We start from the raw sequence: 20,545 nt of genomic DNA, 5'->3' as shown, positions 1-20,545 counted from the left end.
CAGAGGCAGGTGTCAGTCGTTGTCTCTGATTGGGAGCCATATTTAGGTCTCCTGTTTTGTCATTGTGGGTTGTGGGTGATTGTTCCTGTTTCCTGTGTCGCTGTCTCTGTGTATGTCACCAGACATGACTGTTTCGTTTCTTGTTATTCTCGTTCATCGTTAGTTTGTTGTTTTGTTCGAGTATTCGGTTTTCATTAAAAGGAATATGAGTACTCACTACGCTGCATCTTGGTCCTCCTCTCTTTCTCCTAACGACGAGCGTTACACAATGTAACATTATGATAATGCGTCAAAATAATGTAACATAGCAATAAGATAATGTAACATAAATAGATAGATCCAGTGTGGCGGCCAAATAGATCCAGTCGGCCTGCTGGCCAGATAGGACAGCACGGAGGGCCAGATGAGACCAGTCGGTCATCCAGCCAAATGGGACCAGTCAGCCGGCCAGGTAGGTAGGTCCGGTCAACCGGCCAAGTAGGTAGGTCTGGCCCGCTGGCTAGGTAGGTAGGTCCGGCCAGAGAGATAGGTCAAGCCGGCCATTAAGGTAGGTCCGGCCTGCCTGCCTGCTAAGTTTGGAAAAATGTGGTGTGGCTGTGTTCAGTCATTATGGTCCAGGCCTTTGAAACCAACCTGGTCTCAGAGCATTTCCTATTATTCTGCAAGTAAATCCGAAACACTCCGTAAGATATGTTACGTTTTGTATGGTATGTATTAATTTGTGGATGTCCATCACTCATTTCATATGATATGTTACGAATTACAATTCAAATTTTATCTTACGAATTTGCAAAATATATAATATGTTACGAATTTGCTAAACGTACTATGTAAAAAATTTGCCAAATGTATGATATGTTACAAATTCTATCTAGGTGGCTAATGTTAGCTAGCTGGCTAACATTAGCTAAACTAGGGGTTAGGATTAGGGGTTAGGGTTAAGGTTAAGTTCAGGAGTTAGGTTAAAGAGTTAAGGTTAGGGGAATGGTTAACTAGCATGCTAAGTAGTTGCAAAGTAGTTAAAACGTAGTAAGTAGTTGAAAAGTTGCTAATTAGCTGAAATGCTGAAGTTGTTGCTGACGAGGTTCAAACTCGCAAACTTATACGTCCACCCATCCACCCCGAACAACCGCCCTACTTTCGTTTTTGCCTTAAGTAACTGTAATGGACATTTTTATGTTTGTGCTTTTCTTATAACTAATTTCTGTGTTCTATTCACGGGCTGTTTTATAAACCAATTTATGTGTTCGTGCAAGTGGTTGACTGTACACATCTTCACTATCAGTAGCTGCAATTTGGCAGTACGTCCAGAGCTTGTTTTGAAATATATCTCAGTTTCAAGGTCTCAGCTTAGAGAGAAGAAGCCTCGTGAGGTGTTGGTCTGTCACGTTATGAAACAGTATTGGTCAGTCACATGGATGAAACAAAATGGTCATGATTAAGAATTATGCTAAATCATGCAAATATAACTTGTCTGTGTATAGCCATATATAAGACAACTGCGGGGACTGCCCAGGCAGAGCTCCTGATTGACATGTGTATTATGGTGTATTGAGTTGGTTGGAACCTCTCCAGCGCGCTGACAAATAAAAAATGATTCATTTAAGATTGACTTTGAGTGACCTTGTGTAAGATTTTCCACTACATAACCATCTCTTTCTTATGTAACCATACAAAACGTAACATATCATGCATATCATACTTGTTTTTTTTGCCCTATTCACTTTCATTTGACCATTTCAATTTGTCTAGGTCATCTATCATATCTTTGTCATTTTAATATATTTATTTATTTTACTTTTTTTTTAAGAACTTCCAAATGCATTAACTTGTGCTCTATAAATAACGTTTGATTTGATACAGAATTACGCCGTACCGTAGATCAAACATGTCTTTCTAACACGTAGAAATAAGAAATCCTTAGGAGTCCTTCCTCTTACTCAAACACCAAGACAACATATCAAATTGCTTAGAAGAAGAAGAAGGCTGTCTTGTGATAGCATGGTCAGCATAATGTTTATAACACATTTCTAATTTACAGTATTTAGCCAAAACTTGTTAGCCTTTGCCAGTATAGCGGACATGAGCCGAATAATGGTTGCTCATGGTCACGTGAAGGAGGAGCTCCGCCTGCAACTTCAAAATCGGTGTCTGCCCTCGGCCCAAGAGGGAATTTCCTATTGGCCTAACGGTAAGACGTTGTTTTTTTCTCTGGTAAACTCAGGGTTTGTATCCCTTTTGTTACACCAGGAAGCTGAAACTCGGCCGCAAGTGAAACTTCCAGCAAGGCAATAACACCAAGCACACATCAAAATCAACATTTTGCAATTTCCAATTGCTGGTCAAAAGTAGTGCACTATATAGGGAATAGAGTTCCATTTGGGGTGCAGCCTGTCTGGGCTTTTATATTGAGAAATGTGATTAAAATTCAACTGCTAAACTGTCACTCAGGCTGTCAGAACAATACTTTTGCCATTGTCAAAGCAGGGGGAAATTAAACATCTCTGCAGAACAGATGGCCTTCTCTGGTTGTGGAATAGATGAAAAGTATTCAATCAAACATAGATTCATGTAGCTCCACCCTATAGAAGAAAGAAATAGAGAGAAACATACAACCCTTTATCTCTACCTTTTCCTCACCCCATCTTTCTGCATAATGATAACAAAGCCTTTTCCCTGTCATTTTAACTAAATAGTATATATAGAGTATACTGTAGGCCTAATCCTGTCATTCAGCCATCAAACCATTAACACATTTAACATTACACTGTACATTACCCTATCCCATCTGGACAAAAGGAATACCTATGTAAGAATGCTGTTCACTGACTATAGCTCAGCATTCAACACCCATTCAACACCCAGGGCCTGGGTCTCAACCCCGCCCTGTGCAATTGGGTCATGGACTTCCTGACGGGCCACCCCCAGGTGGTGAAGGTAGGAAACAGCATCTCCACTACGCTAATCCTCAACACTCCCCCACAAGGGTGCGTGCTCAGCCCCCTCCTGTACTCCCTGTTCACCCATGACTGAGTGGTCATGCACCCAACTCAATCATCAAGTTTGCAGACAACACAACAGTAGTAGGCTTGATTATCAACAATGATGAGACAGCCTACAGGGAGGAGGTGAGGGCTCTCAGAGTGTGGTGTCAGGAAAAAAAACTCTCACTCAATGTCAACAAAACTAAGGAGATGAACGTGGACTTCAGGAAACAGCAGAGGGAGCACCCCACTATCCACATCGAGGGCACAGCAGTGGAAAGTTTTAAGTTCCTCTGTGTACTGTACACATCACTGACAAACTGAAATGGTCCACCCACACAGACAGTGTGGTGAAGAAGGCGCAACAGCGCAGAGGCTGAAGAAATTTGAAGAAATTTGGTTTGTCAACTAAAACCCTCAAACTTTTACAGATGCACAATTGAGAGCATCCTGTCGGGCTGTATCACCCCTGGTACGGCAACTGCACCGCCCACAACCGCAGAGCTCTCTAGAGGTGGTGCAGTCTGCACAACACATCACCGGCGGCAAACTACCTGCCCTCCAGGACACCTACAGCACCTGATGTCACAGGAAGGCCAAAAAGATCATCAAGGATAACAACCACCAGAGCCACTGCCTATTTACCCTGCTATCATCCAGAAGGCGAGGTCAGTACAGGTGCATCAAAGCTGGGACCGAGAGACTGAAAAATAGCTTCTATCTCAAGGCCATCAGACTGTTCAACAGCCATCACTAGCACAGAGAGGCTGCTGCCTACATACAGACCTGAAATCATTGGCCACTTTAATAAACGGAACACTAGTCACTTTAATAATGCCACTTTAATAATGTTTACATATCTTGCATTACTCATCTGATACTGTATGTATATACTGTATTCTATAATATCTCTTGCATCTTAGCCTATGATACTGTATGTATATACTGTATTCTGTACTATCTCTTGCATCTTAGCCTAAGAAGGCGCAACAGCGCAGAGGCTGAAGAAATTTGACATTGCTCATCCATATATTTATATTTATATATTCTTATTCCCATCCTTTACTTAGATTTGTGTGTATTAGGTATTCGTTGTGGAATTGTTAGATAGTACTTGTTGGATATGGCTGCACTGTCGGAACTAGAAGCACAAGCATTTCGCTACATTCGCAATAACATCTGCATGTGACCAATACATTTGATTTGATTTGAGACTGGAAATTGAGCTCAGGTGCATCCTGTTTCCATTGATCATCCCTGAGTTGTTTCTACAACTTGATTAGAGTTCACCTGTGGTAGATTCAATAGATTTGACATGATTTGGAAAGGCACACACCTGTCTATATAATGTCCCACAGTTGACAGTGCATGTCAGAGCAACAACCAAGCCATGAGGTCAAAGGAATTGTCCTGGGAGCTCCGAGACAGGATTGTGTTGAGGCATAGATCTGGGGAAGGGTACCAAAAAATGTCTGCAGGATTGAAGGTCCCCAAGAACAACCCGACATCAACCCAATTGAGATGGTTTGGGATGAGTTGGACAGCAGAGTGAAGGAAAAGCAGCCAACAAGTGCTCAGCATATGTGGGAACTCCTTCAAGACTGTTGGAAAATCATTCCAGGTGAAGCTGGTTGAGCAAATGCCAAGAGTGTGCAAAGCTGTCATCAAGGCAAAGGGTGGCTACTTTGAAGAATCTCAAATTTATTTTTTTGATTTGTTGAAAACTGTTTTGGTTACTACATGATTCCATGTGCTATTTCATAAATATGATGTCGTCACTATTATTCTCTACAATGTAGAAAATAGTAAAAATAAAGAAAAGCCTTTGAATAGGTGTGTCCAAACTTTTGACTGGTACTTTATGTACTTTAATTTGAATAGGCCTGAAGGTGTCACAAAGGCTGTCTTCTGCTGGCTAGCAGGATCCATCTTCACCTGCCAGTAGCCACTTTCAAGATCCCAGGAGCTGAAGACCTTTGCTCCATGCAGTGACTCAAGGATTTCCTGGAGGTTGGGCATGGGATAGGAATCCAGGTGTTTTTGAATTTAGACATCAGTAGTCAACACAGAATCGGATGCTGCTACCCTTCTCCTTAACATGGACAAACATACTTACCACCTGTGTTTGTCCCAGTCTGTCTGTACAGACCTTTTGCCATTAGTGCAGGAGATTATATAATGCTTCCTTGGTGGATGTGTCCACAAGAGCCTTGATGTGGTTGTCAGATGGGCGATGCCCATCCAAAGACTGTGCCACCAGTCTTTGGATGTGCACTGTAGAACAGTATTTATAGTTACCAACACCCCTTCATGTGTTAAAGGATGAAGAGCCAGAAATTCTTCACATTTCTCCCGATAGGTCAAAGGATCTTCATCATCCTACCGTCCTCCAAAGCTGGGAAACTTGACCTTCACTGGTAGTTTGTATTCGTGAACAGCAACGCCACTCTCTACCCAGCATCGGCCTCCAATTGTATTCTCTGTTACCCCAGTAGGCTCCCTTCCTGTCCTTAAACACACCGTGTCTCTTCTCTGTACAAACCCAGCATCTCTTCTTGCTGCAGACCCAGCAGCTCTCCTTGTCCCAGACACTGAGAAATGGACAGACAGCTTCATCACACATGGAGCTGCCACTTTCCTAGAAAGGTCCTTGAGTAATGTATCAAATTGTCTGTCTCTCCACGCCAAACAATCAACCATTGACTGCCTGATTTCTGTCATAGAGCATGAAAAGCATTTTGCAAGCGTTGGCATTTACGGTCAATATAGTGCCGGAGAACATCTTGCCTTACAGCATTGTAATGGAACGCCTGAATATCTCTTTCCACAGTCTTTAAGTGTGAAGTCAAACAATTGTATTCATCCTCTTCCTCATCATCGTTGTGGATCAGTTGCCTCAGGCCTGGGCCAAGAGGTGGTTCATCAGTAATCCCTTCTTCATCCTGAGAATCTCCCACATACAGTGCATTTAGTTGCTGTTAGATTGCGTACTGGGCTTTGTCTGATCACGAAGGGACCAGCCGTGGAAATCTAAAAGAAGCCCCTCTTCCTGCTCAAGGGGAAAATCCTCCCTCTCATGATGGATATCAACAAGAGTTGTTGAAGCAGCCATGGATAAGCAATTATCCTGTTAACAACACAGAGAACTATATCTCTCACTGTCCCTTCGTGGTTGCCATTTTCTGTAACAAACTTGCATAAACCACACAACCTTGTCAGAAATAAATATTAGGAAAGCTATTCAGTGCAATGGTGTATCGATAGGAATAATATGGGTTTCAACATAAACAACAAAAGCAAAGTACAATAATCAGCAACACATGAATAGACCTGTCAGAGCCAACAGTAACCATAAGAAAATCTTACTCCTACCAGAACCTCTGGTTGATTCTTTCAGTCCTTGAATGGAAGTCCAAATCCAAATCCATAGAAATATTTGTAATCCAAAGGAAAGAACCCTAAAAAATCAAACTAAAGGTTAATCCCAACGGAATCTGGATGCAAAGTCACAATCCAACTGAAAAAGGTAAAGGTCCAAGTGAAAAGGATGTCTCTGAACTATTCAGTGTCTATTATACCACCAAACAGTTGTTTGGGTGAGAATAGAGGACTAACTGGCACAGAGCAAAACAATGCCAGCTCTCTCTCAAAATAGGCTTGCAGACAAATGGCACCTGTGGCTTGGCCCACACCTCCGAGCACACCCATACCTGCAGCCTTAAATACCTACACAGAGCAATACATTATTTTCTGAAATTCATAATTTAATTTCTTTCAAGGGCAGCATATTATGCTTTCATGATAACGCATGTTAGAACGGTATGACACTACACATACTGTACCTGTCTATGTAACCGGTGTGAAATGGCTAGCTAGTTAGTGGGGTGCGCACTAACAGCGGTTCAATCGGTGACTTCACTCGCTCTGAGACCTTGAAGTAGTTGTTCCCCTTGCTCTGCAAGCTCTGGGCGTACTGCCATTGTCATCGTGACAAACCAAATAAAGCAGACGACTTACCACCTAAGTCGTTATCTGATCAAGACTTTATCTGATCACGACTGCTTTCAACATCTTAATGCTTTAATTCAGATGTTGAAAGCAGTCGTGATCAGATAAAGTCTTGATCAGATAACGACTTAGGTGGGAAGTCGTCTGCTGTATTTGGTTTGTCACGATGACAATAGAAGAACTAGAAAGGGTAATTTACCTAAAGAAAACGGTGTGCTTGATTAAGGTATCCATCTAGCTTTACTCAAGTGTGGCCCTGCTTCACGTTTTAAAGTTCGAATGACGTTTCTATTGTAAACAGTTTGAGCAGTAGCGCGCTAACAAATGATAACAATAAGTCAGAAATACACTACATGACCAAAAGTAGGTGGACGCCTAATTGTCGAACATCTCATTTCAAATCATGGGCATTAATATGGAGTTGGTCCCCCCTTTGCTGCTATAACAGCCTTTGCTTCTGTAACAGGCTTTCCACTAGATGTTGGAACATTGGTGCTGGGACTTGCTTCCATTCAGCCACAAGAGCATTACTGAGGTTGGGCACTGATGTTGGGGGATTAGGCCAGGCTCGCAGTCGGCGTTCCAATCCATCTCAAAGGTGTTCGATGGGGTTGAGGTAAGGGCTCTGTGCAGGCCAGTCAAGTTCTTCCACACTGATCTCGACAAACCATTTCTTTGTGCATTGTCATGATGAAACAGGAAAGGGCCTTCCCCAAACTGTTGCCACAAAGTTGGAAGCACAGAATCATCTAGAATGTCATTGTATGCTGTAGTGTTAAGATTTCCCCTCACTGGAACTAAGGGGCCTAGCCCATTAAAATGAAATGAAAAACAGCCCCAGGCCATTATTCCTCCACCACCAAACTTTACAGTTGGCACTATGCATTGGGGCAGGTAGCATTCTCCTGGCATCCGCCAAGCCCAGATTTGTGCGTCGGACTGCCAGATGGTGAAGCGTGATTCATCACTCCAGAGAACACGTTTCCACTGCTCCAGAGTCCAATGGCGGCGAGCTTTACACCACTCCAGCCGACGCTTGGCATTGCACATGGTGATGTTAGGCTTGTGCGGCTGTTTGGCCATAGAAACACATTTCATGAAGTTCCCGACAAACAGTTATTGTGCAGACGTTGCCTCCAGAGGCAGTTTGGAACTCGGTAATGAGTGTTGCAACCAAGGACATTTTTACCGTCTTCAGAAAGGTAATTCGACTGCCAATGTTTGTGTATGGAGATTGCATGGCGGTGTGCTCGATTTTATACACCGGTCAGCAATGGATGTGGCTAAAATAGCCAAATCCACTAATTTAAAGGGGTGCCCACATACTTTTGTATATATAGTGTATGCGACTGTATTGACTCACTCTTATCACATTGTTTGAAGAAATGGAATTGAGCATTGGAAATACAAATAATACATGCAGGGTCTGTCTACTTCTGGACTAAACAGCATGGTCAACTGAGTTTTCAAAGTGAGTATTCAGTCCAGGAGTATGGGTAAACAGTCCAGGAGTCCGGGTAAACTACTCTTGCACAAAAATGTGTAGGTCTAATGCTCTTCTTCAGCTTGTTTCTTCTTGTCTAACTCACAAACCCTCTGACCTTCTGGTTGTATCATACAATGATACTCTCCACAAATTTGATTCCACAGCCCGTATCAGCTGACTCTCATATCTCAGTTACCATGGCAACACATGACCTGCCATGACCACTTTTGAATACACTGTAACCCATGATAAGTTGATTTTGTTATCATGGCCATACTCTATTCAAGGTAGAATGCCTGTGAGTAGAGTTTGGGATTTGGAAACGGGCAAGGACATACTTAATTATGCTGGAGGATATTTATGACCTTGACACACTTTCACTTTTAAAATAATGACATAAGCTGGTGTTCATACCATAGACCGTTTGGTTTATATTGTAAAGGACTGTTTCCATGTGCAGTCCAGATAATCTTAGTCTTTCTCAATCGCATACAAGCAATTTTGGGGATCTGTGTTGAAATGTATCTACACTGAGTGTACAAAACATTAACAATACTTTCCTAATATTGAGTTTCACCTCCCACTCCCTTTTGCCCTCAGAACAGCCTCCATTTGTCAGGCATGGACTCTAAAAGGCATCAAAAGCATTCCACAAGGATGTTGGCCCATGTTGACTCCAATGCTTCCCACAGTTGTGTCAAGTTGGCTGGGTGTCCTTTGGGTGGTGAATCATTCTTGATACACATGGGAAACTGTTGAACATGAAAAACCCAGCAACGTTGCAGTCCTTGATACAAGCCGGTGCACCTGGCACTTACTACCATACCCCGTTCAAAGGCACTTGCATATTATGTCTGGCTCATTTGTCTCAAGGCTTAAAAATGGTTCTTTAACCTGTCTTCTCCCCTGATTGAGGTGGATTTAACAAGTGACATCAATAAGGGATCATAGCTTTCACCTGGTCAGTCTATTTCATGGAACGAGCAGGTATTCCTAATGTTTTGTACAGGCAGTGTAGTTTTGATGAATGTATTAATGTTTTGAGGAGGCAACTACATTTTTAAAATTATTTTACTGTTTTGCAAAGGCCACAGCGTTGTGTCTTGTGAACACTGTTTTGAAAAATATTTTTCAAAAAAATGCTTGTATGCGTTTGAGAAACACTGTACCAGTCTTTTTGCAGTGTTTCATGTAATCCAGTAGATGGCGATGTAGAAGTAGTTTTGAACCACTCAGGACATGGGCCTTAGGTCAAAAACAGAAAAGAATTTGCAGTATTAACATTTGAGGAGCCTATCAGAGACTTATTTTATTTAGAGATTCAGCATCTATTAGTATAATGTAATGTAACATTGGACACAGTCATAAAAGGTAACTCTTTTAATTTGAATTACAAACATAGACACCATCTACTCATTTGCCAAGAAACATCTCAATGTAGACCGCGACTCACTAAAAGCCAATTGGGGAGAAAACCCTCTTCAGGGACAGTAATTGTTTGTGTGGTATCTAACAAACTAAAATAACATTAATGTTGTTTTGGTGGCAAACACTCTCAATCAAAACTATATCATCCGCTTATTGAAATCATTTTAATATTCTGTAATATTAAAAAAACATTGCATTTATCATACAACAGATTCTACTGCATAGACCAGCGCACTTTTCTACATTCAACTCAAAAGTTAATATAGGAATAATCAAGATTAAGGTGTGTGAATAGTTATTGACATTATAATAGTTTATGGCTATCGGTACCTATTTTACAGTAATGTATATGCATGTAAGATTATTAGGTGACAGTATGGCAATTCAAAACACACACAAACAGTGAAATCTACCGCATATTTTCCACATACAGGTGGAGCCACTAAAGGTGCAAAACATTGCAATGAAATAATGAGTGAGTCGACACACAGCATCTTTTGGTTATCTGTTTAAATACAAAGAACATGGGGGAAAAATCGTGTCCTGCTTTGTCTGTCTGTGTGTGCTCGCTGGTGGCGAGTTACAGTGTGAGTATTGGGCGGAGCAGAAACAGGAGTAATGGGCGGAAGGGAGAACAGCAACACAGGTAAAAGCAGCACACCTCTGATCTCCAATGGCACAGTACCACCTCCCTCTTGGGAAGACAGCACCACTCTCTAAAAAACAACCTCCATTAGACAAAAAACAAGCCAACTCCACCCATCAATTTATATCTCTTGATTGATGCAGAACCAAGAAGTCGATTTGACCTGCTGCTAGGTGGGCGTTTGGTTCCTAGCACTCACTGGCCCGAGCTGTGGACAGAAAGAAAGATGACTTAATATCTTGAATCATTAAAAGCCATTCATTACCAAGCCATGTGAGATAACACAGACATACGGCTCTCCGTTGGGCAGCCATAATGATCATGTCATCACAGGCAAAACAGTGACAGCCATGGCTATAGTTCTGGACTGGACAAGAGTTTTTTGAGAGATTAAGAGTTTTTTGATGATGAGCACAATTAATATTAGCAGCACAGATGCGCAGTGCAGTTCTGTTCAGCAGTGGGAAGGATGTGCCACACCCAGCCTACATCAGCTGGTGAGCTACAGGGGAGCAAGCGATGAGTGTGGGCAGATAGGCAGACAAGCTCCGCTCCGGCTCTGCCTAAACAAGTTTTTCAATGAATTGTAATATTTGTAGCTACTTTTTAAGTAAATACCCGCAGTCAACTTGTGCAATACATTAGGAGATAAAGCAGATTGCGTTCTTCATTTCACGTGTCATATTATTTTACATTATGAAGCCCTACCGTAGTTCACTAGAACAGATGAGCCAGTCACGTGTTTGTTTGTAAATAGCACAACAGGAGAAAGCGGGAGCAGGTGAGTCCAGCTGTTTATTTGGTTTAACTTGCTAGTAAGCTAAGTAACTGGCTGAATTAACAAGAAGACGGGGCATCATATAGTGGTGCTAGCTTTCTACTGTGTTTGAGAAGTCAAAGCGCTTTGGATGAGTTATCTATACAGCTGTTACTGCTATCTTGATTTCCTTGCATGTGTTCTCCTCTCTGTTCTCAGCAGCCTCAGTCTGCTCCTCTGCTCTTTTCTCTGAGCAGAGCAGGCAGACAGGCCGTGGCCCTAACGACTCCACACAGACACAGCGTGAACACATGCTGCTCTAGAGAAAGCGGCAAAACTGAATTAATTTGCACAATTTCTCTTGTTGACATTTGCTTGTAAATGTCCAAACTCACCAAAAAGGACATTCAGTAGCTACTACCTATATACTGTATGTATAACTTCATGAACTGGATTGCCTGTCTTTGCTTTTAGTTTATTTTTGCTTGCACTCATTAGCATATCATCTAGCATATCAGCCTCCATGGAAATAACTATTACTTGTGTATTTTTTGTTGTTGTTGCGTTTTAATGGCCCCTTGTTTACTAAGGATGGATTGACGATATGAAAATCTGGATAGCGCTCAACTCTACAGGCGATTCTCTTGCTTCCCGTAGCTAGCCAGTCACCACCACTTCTAGTTAGCTACCCTTTGCCTGGTAAGAAACACAAGCTGCTTTGCAAAATTAAAAACAATAGCAGCATTGAATTTAAGAGTAAAACAACAGTCTAGCTATGTTTTAATAGTAAAGCAACAGTCTAGCTATGTAATAATAGTAAAACAACAGTCTAGCTATGTTTTAATAGTAAAACAACAGTCTAGCTATGTTTTTCTCTCCCTTGAGTATAGAAAATTAGGCTGTCTTTGAATTTGTAGTCTCGCTCAGCCCTCCCACTTTCCCCACTTGTAAGGGGTGCATATCTGATGGCAGGGAAGTCAGACGCAGGAGAAAAGAACTTGATAATAGCCGGAGCAGATTAATAGTAAAACCAACGGCATAGGAAATTCAAAGTATGGGCACAATAACCCGACGCGCACCAGTCATACAAAATGTGCACAAGCACTTACAATAAACAATACCACACAAAGACATGGGGGAAACAAAGGGTTAAATACACAACACATAATGAGGGAAATGAGAACCAGGTGTGTGGGAAAACGAGACAAAACAAATGGAAAATGAAAAATGGATCGGCGATGGCTAGAAGACCGGCGACGTCGACGGCCGAACACCGCCCGAACAAGAAGAGGCATCGACTTTGGCAGAAGTCGTGACACCACTGCATTTCATAGACAGGTTCTGTAGCCAACGAAGCCAACTCTACCTTTTTTCCTCCGAGAAACGGCTTGATTCTAGCCCTTGTCGTTCAAAAGATATGACCCATAATCCCAGCGCTACGTTTTTTTCTTTCTGTCATGCATTGATGGGCAATCTGGTAAGCATTCAGCAGGATGCAACATTTTGGAATGTTCAGATAGAAATATGGTATGTAGAACAAACATGCCTCTGACATGTTGAATAAGGAATAATGTTGGCTCTATTCATGGAATTTCTATCTGCAACATTCGAGAACGTTTTGCCTACAGTATATGCAGACATTTGGTGACACAGAAAGACAGGTAAAGGAATAGAAAACAATTTATTGACTAAATTCCTCTTGCCACTACACTATATTTGACTGGGTAAATTCGTCTGATGAGTCTAAATATGAGATTTTTGATTCCAACCACGTGTCTTTGTGAGACGCTGAATAGGTTAACTGATTTCTAATCCTTTTTCTTGAAGAGGATATTTTGTAATGATCACTCAAACATACCAGTCAGTTATATATGTTCATTATATTCCTAGCCAAGACTTATGCATCCAGATGGCTAGGAATCATCCAGTGTAAAGTGTGGGCCAATCAGAGAGGAGATTGAGAGGTCAGGGGAACCGACCTTGGTCGTTGAGTGGCTGGGCGGCGTTGCTTCCTGACCTCCTCCTGCAGAGAGAAAACCAGCGTGTCAACTCACACTACATTTCATTATACATTATGACACCTAGCTACATAACACACACACATACACCTACCTGAAACGTACAGTTTCACACAAAGAATGTGCCCTGATCTGGACTGAACTGAGCATGCACTGATATGATAGATAATTTACCTTTTGTCCTGGTTGAACTTGCATCTGCAGTGTCCGCCTGTTATAAGAAGAAGGGTCACAAGTTAATCTGTGTCCTATGTTAATGTGAGCATGTGTAAATACATGCTATGACTGTGTCATCATGTGTGAGTATGAGTATGTGTATGTGTTTATGTGATGGAGTCTTACTGAAGAGGATGGTGATGCCGATCAGACACAGAACTGCTGCCAGGATCAACCCCCCAACACGTAGCCTGTGATAATCTGAACAGAGAGAGAGAGAGAGCGACCCGGAGAGAGAGCAGGAGAGAGTGCAGGAGAGAGCAAGAGAGAGAGAGTGCAGGAGAGAGTGCAGGAGAGAGCAAGAGAGAGAGAGTGCAGGAGAGAGCAAGAGAGATAGAGTGCAGGAGAGAGTGCAGGAGAGAGAATAATGGGAGCGAGAGAGAGTGAGAGTGAAAAAGCATTAATCATACACAGTAAGCCAGGGATGTTGAGAGTTGTTGAGTGTTCTAAAAGATGTATCTCTCTGCTCACCAAAGGTAAATGGATCCTCCTCCTCCACTGTAGGGGCAAAAACATGACAAATGTCAGTTTATACAGCATCTAGACACCTTCAAAAATAATACAAAGAACTGGAATGCACCCAACCTCAAAATGGGCAAATAGCGAATGGCCTACTTTACTTGTGAATCAATGATTTATCTGGAGACCATATTAATGCATGTCAAAAGATTTAGAGTAATAAAACTATGGAACGCTATTATGATAAATAATTGTCAGTTACATACTTTCTTTCTGCTCCTCTGCGAACACAAGGGACGCAACTGCTAACAGAAGAGACACAATGGTAAGCACACAGCATAATGCATTGACAACATGGCATCCCAACAATGTCCCAAACAAGTCAGCTTTCCGTCCCTGTGACAWGTGCACTTGTAACTKTAGTGGTCTCTCAACRGCKTTSACCTTGAATAGCACTGGAGAAGGTCAATGAATCTATCCTTCCTCTATTTAGTTCTAGATTGGTATACTATTCATATCCATAACCATATGTATTTCATAACATTACATAAACATATTCTCTCTCTCACTCAAAACATACAATAGTATCTACTGTGCTGAATACTGAGCCAGAGTTGTGAGTGAAGACTGGGCAAAACAAGATGAACAGAGATGGTAGCTTTGGGGAAACCTAAGCAGGAAGTGGTATTAATAGCTATGTATGATTGGTCTTTAAGACCTGCCACTCACATGTCAATAAAATCAAAGCAGAGATATTTGCCATCTTCAAACTCTCTTTCACCTGGAGAAGACAGAACATAAATAATTGAGGGAAACAAAGTAATGGCATAATAATATGATCATATTATAATATTAGGCTGACTTTATATGATAAAGTAGCTGACCATTATGACTGCAGTGCACCCTAGCAAATTGGCACTCATCCTCCCTGCCCTTTTCACACCCACATAAGCAGCTCTGCTGCTCAAAATTAAGAAAATAAATGTACCCGCCTGATTGTCTGAACAAGGCTCCACTTGTTAGAATTAAATTACCCTGGTCCCACTACCTATTTGATTTGATTAGACCTTTTCAAACCCGGGAAGCTAATGGCAGCTCATACAGTGCCCAAAACTGGCTCACACCAGTTCCAATGTCAACAGAGACCTGACACAACATTTAGCTTTCCCCTGGAGTCCCATATTTGATTTTGATTTGTACAAAATGGCTTCTGAGCAGCGTAACCCATGTGATCTTGAATGTTGCCCAGAGTGCTTTGCTTCATCTCATGCCAAACCTTCAAACCTAATTATGTTTCAGCTATTCCTTGTTGAATATATATTTTGGGCTATAATGTCTTTATAATCATATAACTGTCAAATGACATAAAGGAGTAGAAAATCCACAAGGGAAAAAATGCTGGATCATTGAGCATGGCTCCAGCGCCAAAACATAAAGTAACTAGACCCCAGTGATTTTCCATCACACCATATGAATAAAAGACAAAGAGAGGAAATCACCTCACCCATCAGCAACCACACACTAACAATAACCCACCCTCAGGTTTCTAAAGTATCCATGAGAGAAAGAGAGACAATGGCAACCACATAACAAACATGCTGGGGCTTGAGCAGAGTTCCAGGGGGTTGGCCTTCTTTGATCATACTCTGCCTAACATGATGGTTCTGGAAGGGCTGGATACTGATTTGGACAGGAATGGAGTCTCGAGGAGATTTGGTAGCTAAATCCCTTATGTCACAACTCTCACGCTCCCCTTTTGTTTCTGCTCATGATAAGGCTACATTTATTTTCCGTCATGTGGTGTACGCCACCAGCCACATACTGGACAAGCACCAGATACAATCTTCAAGGATTCAGAATCCCATTATTCTTCTCAATATATCCTATCCAGGTTCCAGGGTTTAAGAGGGTACACTACGCTACTAGACCATGTGTGTTGTGGTTTTTCACTATGAGCTAAAAGGGGTTTAAGAGTGTAATAGGCCTACACTTTGCCATTGCATAGCGAGTAGTATATGTTACATTACGTGAGTACCATAAATTAGTATGTTTTTGGTCACTTGGTATTTTCCTGCCATGGTAGTATAATGAAAAAACTACAACTACTATTTTGTCATTGTAGTACCATGGTAAAGTTTTGTAAAGGCAGCTCCTATAACAACACTACAGCTCCTATAACAACACCTCCAAACAGACACTACAGCCTCCTTAACAACACTACATATCCGTATAACACACTACAGCTTTTATAACAACACTACAGCTCCTATAACAACACTACATATCCTATAACAACACTACAGCTTCTGTAACAAAGACTACAGCTTCCATAACAACACTATCAGCTTCTGTAACTACAGCTCCTATAACAACACTACAACTCCTGTAACAACACTACATATCCTATAACAACACTACAGCTCCATAACAACACTACAACTCCTGTAACAATACAATCTTAACACATACACTACCTATAAACACTACAGCTCCATATAACAACCACTACAACTCCTGTAACAACACTACATATTCCCCATAACAACACTACAATCTCTAACAACACTACAACCTATAACACACTACAGCTCCTATACAACACTACATCCTATAACAACACTACAAGCTCCTATAACAACACTACAGCTCCTATAACAACACTACAGCCCATAAAACTACACTCCTGTAACACACTACATATCATTAACAACACTACAGCTTATATAACAACACTACAGATCCCATAACAACAAATACACTCCACTAACAACTACACTCCCATAACAACATTAGAGATCCTTATAACAACACTACAGCTCCTACAACAACACTACAGCTCCTTAACAACACTACAGCTCCTACAACAACACTACAGTTCCTAAAACAACACTACAGCTCTACAAAACACTACATATCCTATAACAACACTACAGCTCCTACAACAACACTACAGCTCCTATAACAACACTACAGCTCCTACAACAACACTACAGTTCCAAAACAACTAGCTCCTACAACACACTACATATCCCTATAACAACACTACAGATCCTATAACAACACTACAGTCCCATAACAACACTACAGCTCCTAAACAACACTAGAAGATCCTATAACAACACTACAGCTCCTACAACACACAGTTCCTACAACAACACTACAGCTCCTACAACACACATACAGCCCATAACAATACTACCCATATATAACAACACTACAGCTTTACAATAACACACACTTAAAACAGAGAGCCTCCCTCTATCTATAGCAGTGTCATACTATTTGGCATTTGCAGCAACCAGGGAAAAAATCCCCCCTGGTTTTTCTTCCAGACGCACACCTCCCTCTCCCAGCAAGTTGTGAGAGAGGGAATGCAAGAAGCGGGAAGCTTCTCAAAAATCGTCGTGGATGGTTTACGATTCAATACAGAGAGAGAGAGAGTAGACTCTCCGGGGTTCTTTCTTTCCACGTTTTCAGACAGACGCCAACACCCCTTTCACTGACGCTCAACAGGTTTGCTCAGCTTTAAAATAAGTTGCATGCGCTGGAGAGGAGGAGGATTTTATTATTTGTTTGTCATTGGTTGCTTTCAATGACCTGTTGTTGCCACTATGACCCAATCACCTCTCCATACTCATACAGGTTCACTCTTCGCTCCCCCATAGTGGTGCCTGGACTCCCCCATGGTGCCTGGACACAGGAATCTAGCGTGCAGCTAATTTAGGAACAAAACATACCACTGAGACTATACCTTTGAGGTATAATAGGAACGCAAACACACTGGGAAAACATTCTAATGTGGTAAGGGACTGTGATAGAGCACTACAGTATTGCATGTATGTATTCATATTACATCTGGAATAAATAACATCTGATATTTAACCTATTTATTTCATGCTGTCAGAATTGTTGATTAAAAATGTTATGGGTCCATTCTTCCATGCTGTCTCATAACCAAAACCGAACCAGACAGAAACGAGTACCAGACATTTCTGTGAACGTTTTAAGTTAGCTGGGTAAACTATAGTCGATATTTGCTCATACAGTGTTGTTTGTCTGTCAGTCAGCCATAGATGGCTATTGAAACCACTCCTTGTTGTTAGTGTTTGATGAAGAAGTAGCTGCAGGAGCAAAGCAGGGCAATGTGTTCCTCTGGCTGCTCAATGGAGGGGGGGATGTGGCATACTATAGCCATGACTCATCCCTCCTACCCACAGCCACAAGGTCAACAATAGCAGCAACAGCAGCTCCACTGTTTAAAGGTTAAAGAAGTCATGCGGCCTTCCCTTCAAGGGAAAGACCTTGGTGTTGCTTTGCTGTGCTTCTGAGGCAGTGAGGCCTTGAAATAAGCTTTTCATATATCTGAAGTAAAGAGTGATGGTGTTGCTATGGTGAATGTATGATGAACCCTAATTATCTGAAACTGAGTCAAATTAGCCTTAAACTGAGGAAAAATAGAACCATGGCTTACCTATCATCTCTTGTGATTTGTAATGTCTCACAGAATAAATAAGTGTCCCACTCTGTGATCACACTGAATCTCTCATTTTTAATGAGGCAGTCTCTCTGAGGTCCTCACTTTTGAACGTTGCTCATCCGTATTTGAGGTCTAGACAAACATTGTGTATGATTAGAGCCGGCAGTAGGCGACCCACTGAAGGCAGTAGAATACGTTTAGCTTTTGAGTGTGAGATAACATTTATATGTCAGTTTTAAGTCCGTCTGTCAGTATCAATCACCTTAGCAACAGCACTGTGCTGGAGTAACCACAGTGAATAAAGATCAGTCCAGGATAACAGCTCTATCAGGCTTCTTATCAGCTGGGCTGTTTGCACTGTACCAGAACCCCNGTGCTGGAGTAACCACAGTGAATAAAGATCAGTCCAGGATAACAGCTCTATCAGGCTTCTTATCAGCTGGGCTGTTTGCACTGTACCAGAACCCCAGATCCCTGTTATCACAGATCCATAAGCATAGACTTGAAATAGAACAACAATTTCATAATAACATGTCTGTCTACTAATCAATCATTCATTCTATTTCAAAATGTCTATTAGCTTACCCATGTCACACTAGTGAGCAGAACATAACTGAGCCATGTCGTACTGTGTTGGCATGGTTACGCATCACCATAGTTGCAGGAGCCATGCTGAAAAGGACAATGTAAAAATAAAATATCCAAGCCAGCACGGTAGCCTACGGTTTGGGTTGGCACAATAGTGTGTGAAGGGTACCACCAAGCTGTTGAACAGAATTGGTCATTCAAATGTAATTCCCCACACACAGCGGCATGTACACTGATGCATTTTCCATTATAGAAGGACAGCACCACAACTAGCCTACCAGTCCCAAACGTATTATCTTGCGACATTAATTTGATCAAATACTGAATATTCTGATCCAGTAAAAAAAAATAGATTTGCTAATGGGAGAGGACATGTAACATTAGTATCGCATCATTAAGGCTGACCACCCCTCCACCCATCAAAGCACAGCTGGACCACAGCTGGATGATGAGCACCACAGACATTAAAATCTGGCTCTAGAAAAATGTATTGAATACAATAAAGGAAGGACCACGTGTTCCGTTGTTTTCCATGAGCGTTATGCCAGATAAAATACTGAATATCACGCGGATTTAATTGGGTCCTCCCTCTTTTAGAAGAGTGCCTGGACACCAGTGCTAAACGGAATAGAAAGGAGAAGAAAAGTTGCCGATGGTCAAAATGTTGCTTTAAGCCTATAGGTTATGGACTTTTTGTTTGGATATTACAAACAACATCCAGAACACTGTTGTAGAACAGCCCGAGTAAATAACTGAATTCATAAAAGCAGGTTAACAAATACATCTGCGTGACGCAGAAACACGATTTATAATACTTGCACATGGCTCTGGCTCATATGCGCTCGTTCTGTCTGTCTCGCATAGGCCTATACTGTAGGCTACAAACTGAAACTATATTACATGCAGGTTCGATCTTTGTTCTATAAACATAATTCATAGCCTAATAAAGATTGTACCCTTTAGAGTATTTTAGTTAGGCTAGTCAACTTTTTCCCAAATCTGAGCAACTCTTGCCAGGAAAGAAAAGGATATGCCTATAAAGGAATTACATATATGTTAAGGTCTTACTAGGGATAGGCTACTACTACTAGAACATGTAGAGTGATAAGTTTGTCTTGGTCAAAGATGCGCTAAGCAAACATTTTAGAAATTACTTAAAACAAGATTAGCCTATTATTGTCTTGAAATGAATAGAATAAATAACGGTTAACATACTCATACTTTTGATGAAACTACAGCTAAGCATTCACTCGAACTCTAATTGTTAGAAAACTAAAACTTACCTCCGACACGCGTTAAACCCAAATGGAGATGTGTGTAGGGGGGAAAAAACAGGAAATGTCGGGCATGGAGCGACACACAATAGACGAACGTACTCTTGAGTCAGACAGACGCCAACACCCTTTTTCACTGACGCTCAACAGGTTTGCTCAGCTTGAAAATAGGCTGAGTTTAAATTGAAGTTGCATGCGCTGGAG

The 20,545-nt window shown here is 41.5% G+C and overlaps 1 protein-coding gene and 2 long non-coding RNA genes across 10 annotated transcripts in view; 1 reads left to right on the top strand and 2 right to left on the bottom strand.

Moving 5' to 3' along the window:
• Positions 1-9,843: 9,843 nt before the first annotated feature.
• Positions 9,844-20,517, bottom strand: LOC111964874 (phospholemman). Of its 6 annotated transcripts, none has more exons than XM_070443912.1 (10): positions 20,351-20,517; positions 19,065-19,151; positions 18,742-18,953; positions 14,732-14,783; positions 14,269-14,307; positions 14,015-14,041; positions 13,670-13,744; positions 13,502-13,538; positions 13,289-13,332; positions 9,844-10,760 (listed from the first exon to the last, which is right to left on the bottom strand). In XM_070443912.1, exons 2-10 carry the CDS (start codon positions 19,066-19,068, stop codon positions 10,741-10,743), a joined length of 510 nt encoding a protein of 169 aa, XP_070300013.1. In that variant the 5' UTR covers positions 19,069-19,151; positions 20,351-20,517; the 3' UTR covers positions 9,844-10,740. The 6 variants fall into 6 exon arrangements, with proteins under 6 accessions (XP_070300013.1, XP_070300014.1, XP_023844492.1 ...); XM_070443913.1 differs by having other exon boundaries at positions 14,269-14,304; positions 20,351-20,516; XM_023988724.2 differs by lacking the exon at positions 18,742-18,953 and having other exon boundaries at positions 20,351-20,506.
• Positions 14,790-17,166, bottom strand: LOC139027875 (uncharacterized). 3 transcript variants are annotated; one of them, XR_011480013.1, is made up of 5 exons: positions 17,137-17,166; positions 16,909-17,006; positions 16,342-16,435; positions 16,221-16,299; positions 14,790-16,186 (listed from the first exon to the last, which is right to left on the bottom strand). It is a non-coding gene; the product is annotated as an uncharacterized lncRNA (long non-coding RNA). The 3 variants fall into 3 exon arrangements; XR_011480015.1 differs by having other exon boundaries at positions 16,909-16,989; positions 17,104-17,141; XR_011480014.1 differs by having other exon boundaries at positions 16,241-16,435.
• Positions 20,453-20,545, top strand: part of LOC139027877 (uncharacterized) — a 740-nt gene continuing 647 nt past the window's right edge. Inside the window, exon 1 of the long non-coding RNA XR_011480017.1 lies at positions 20,453-20,512. This is a non-coding gene — a long non-coding RNA (uncharacterized lncRNA). The remainder of the gene's footprint in view (positions 20,513-20,545) is intronic.

The sequence above is a fragment of the Salvelinus sp. IW2-2015 genome, linkage group LG6.1 (assembly GCF_002910315.2).
Source record: "Salvelinus sp. IW2-2015 linkage group LG6.1, ASM291031v2, whole genome shotgun sequence".
Lineage (NCBI taxonomy): Eukaryota > Metazoa > Chordata > Actinopteri > Salmoniformes > Salmonidae > Salvelinus > Salvelinus sp. IW2-2015.
Note: the sequence above shows the minus strand (reverse complement) of the source record. Positions and strands in the feature narration are given on the sequence as shown.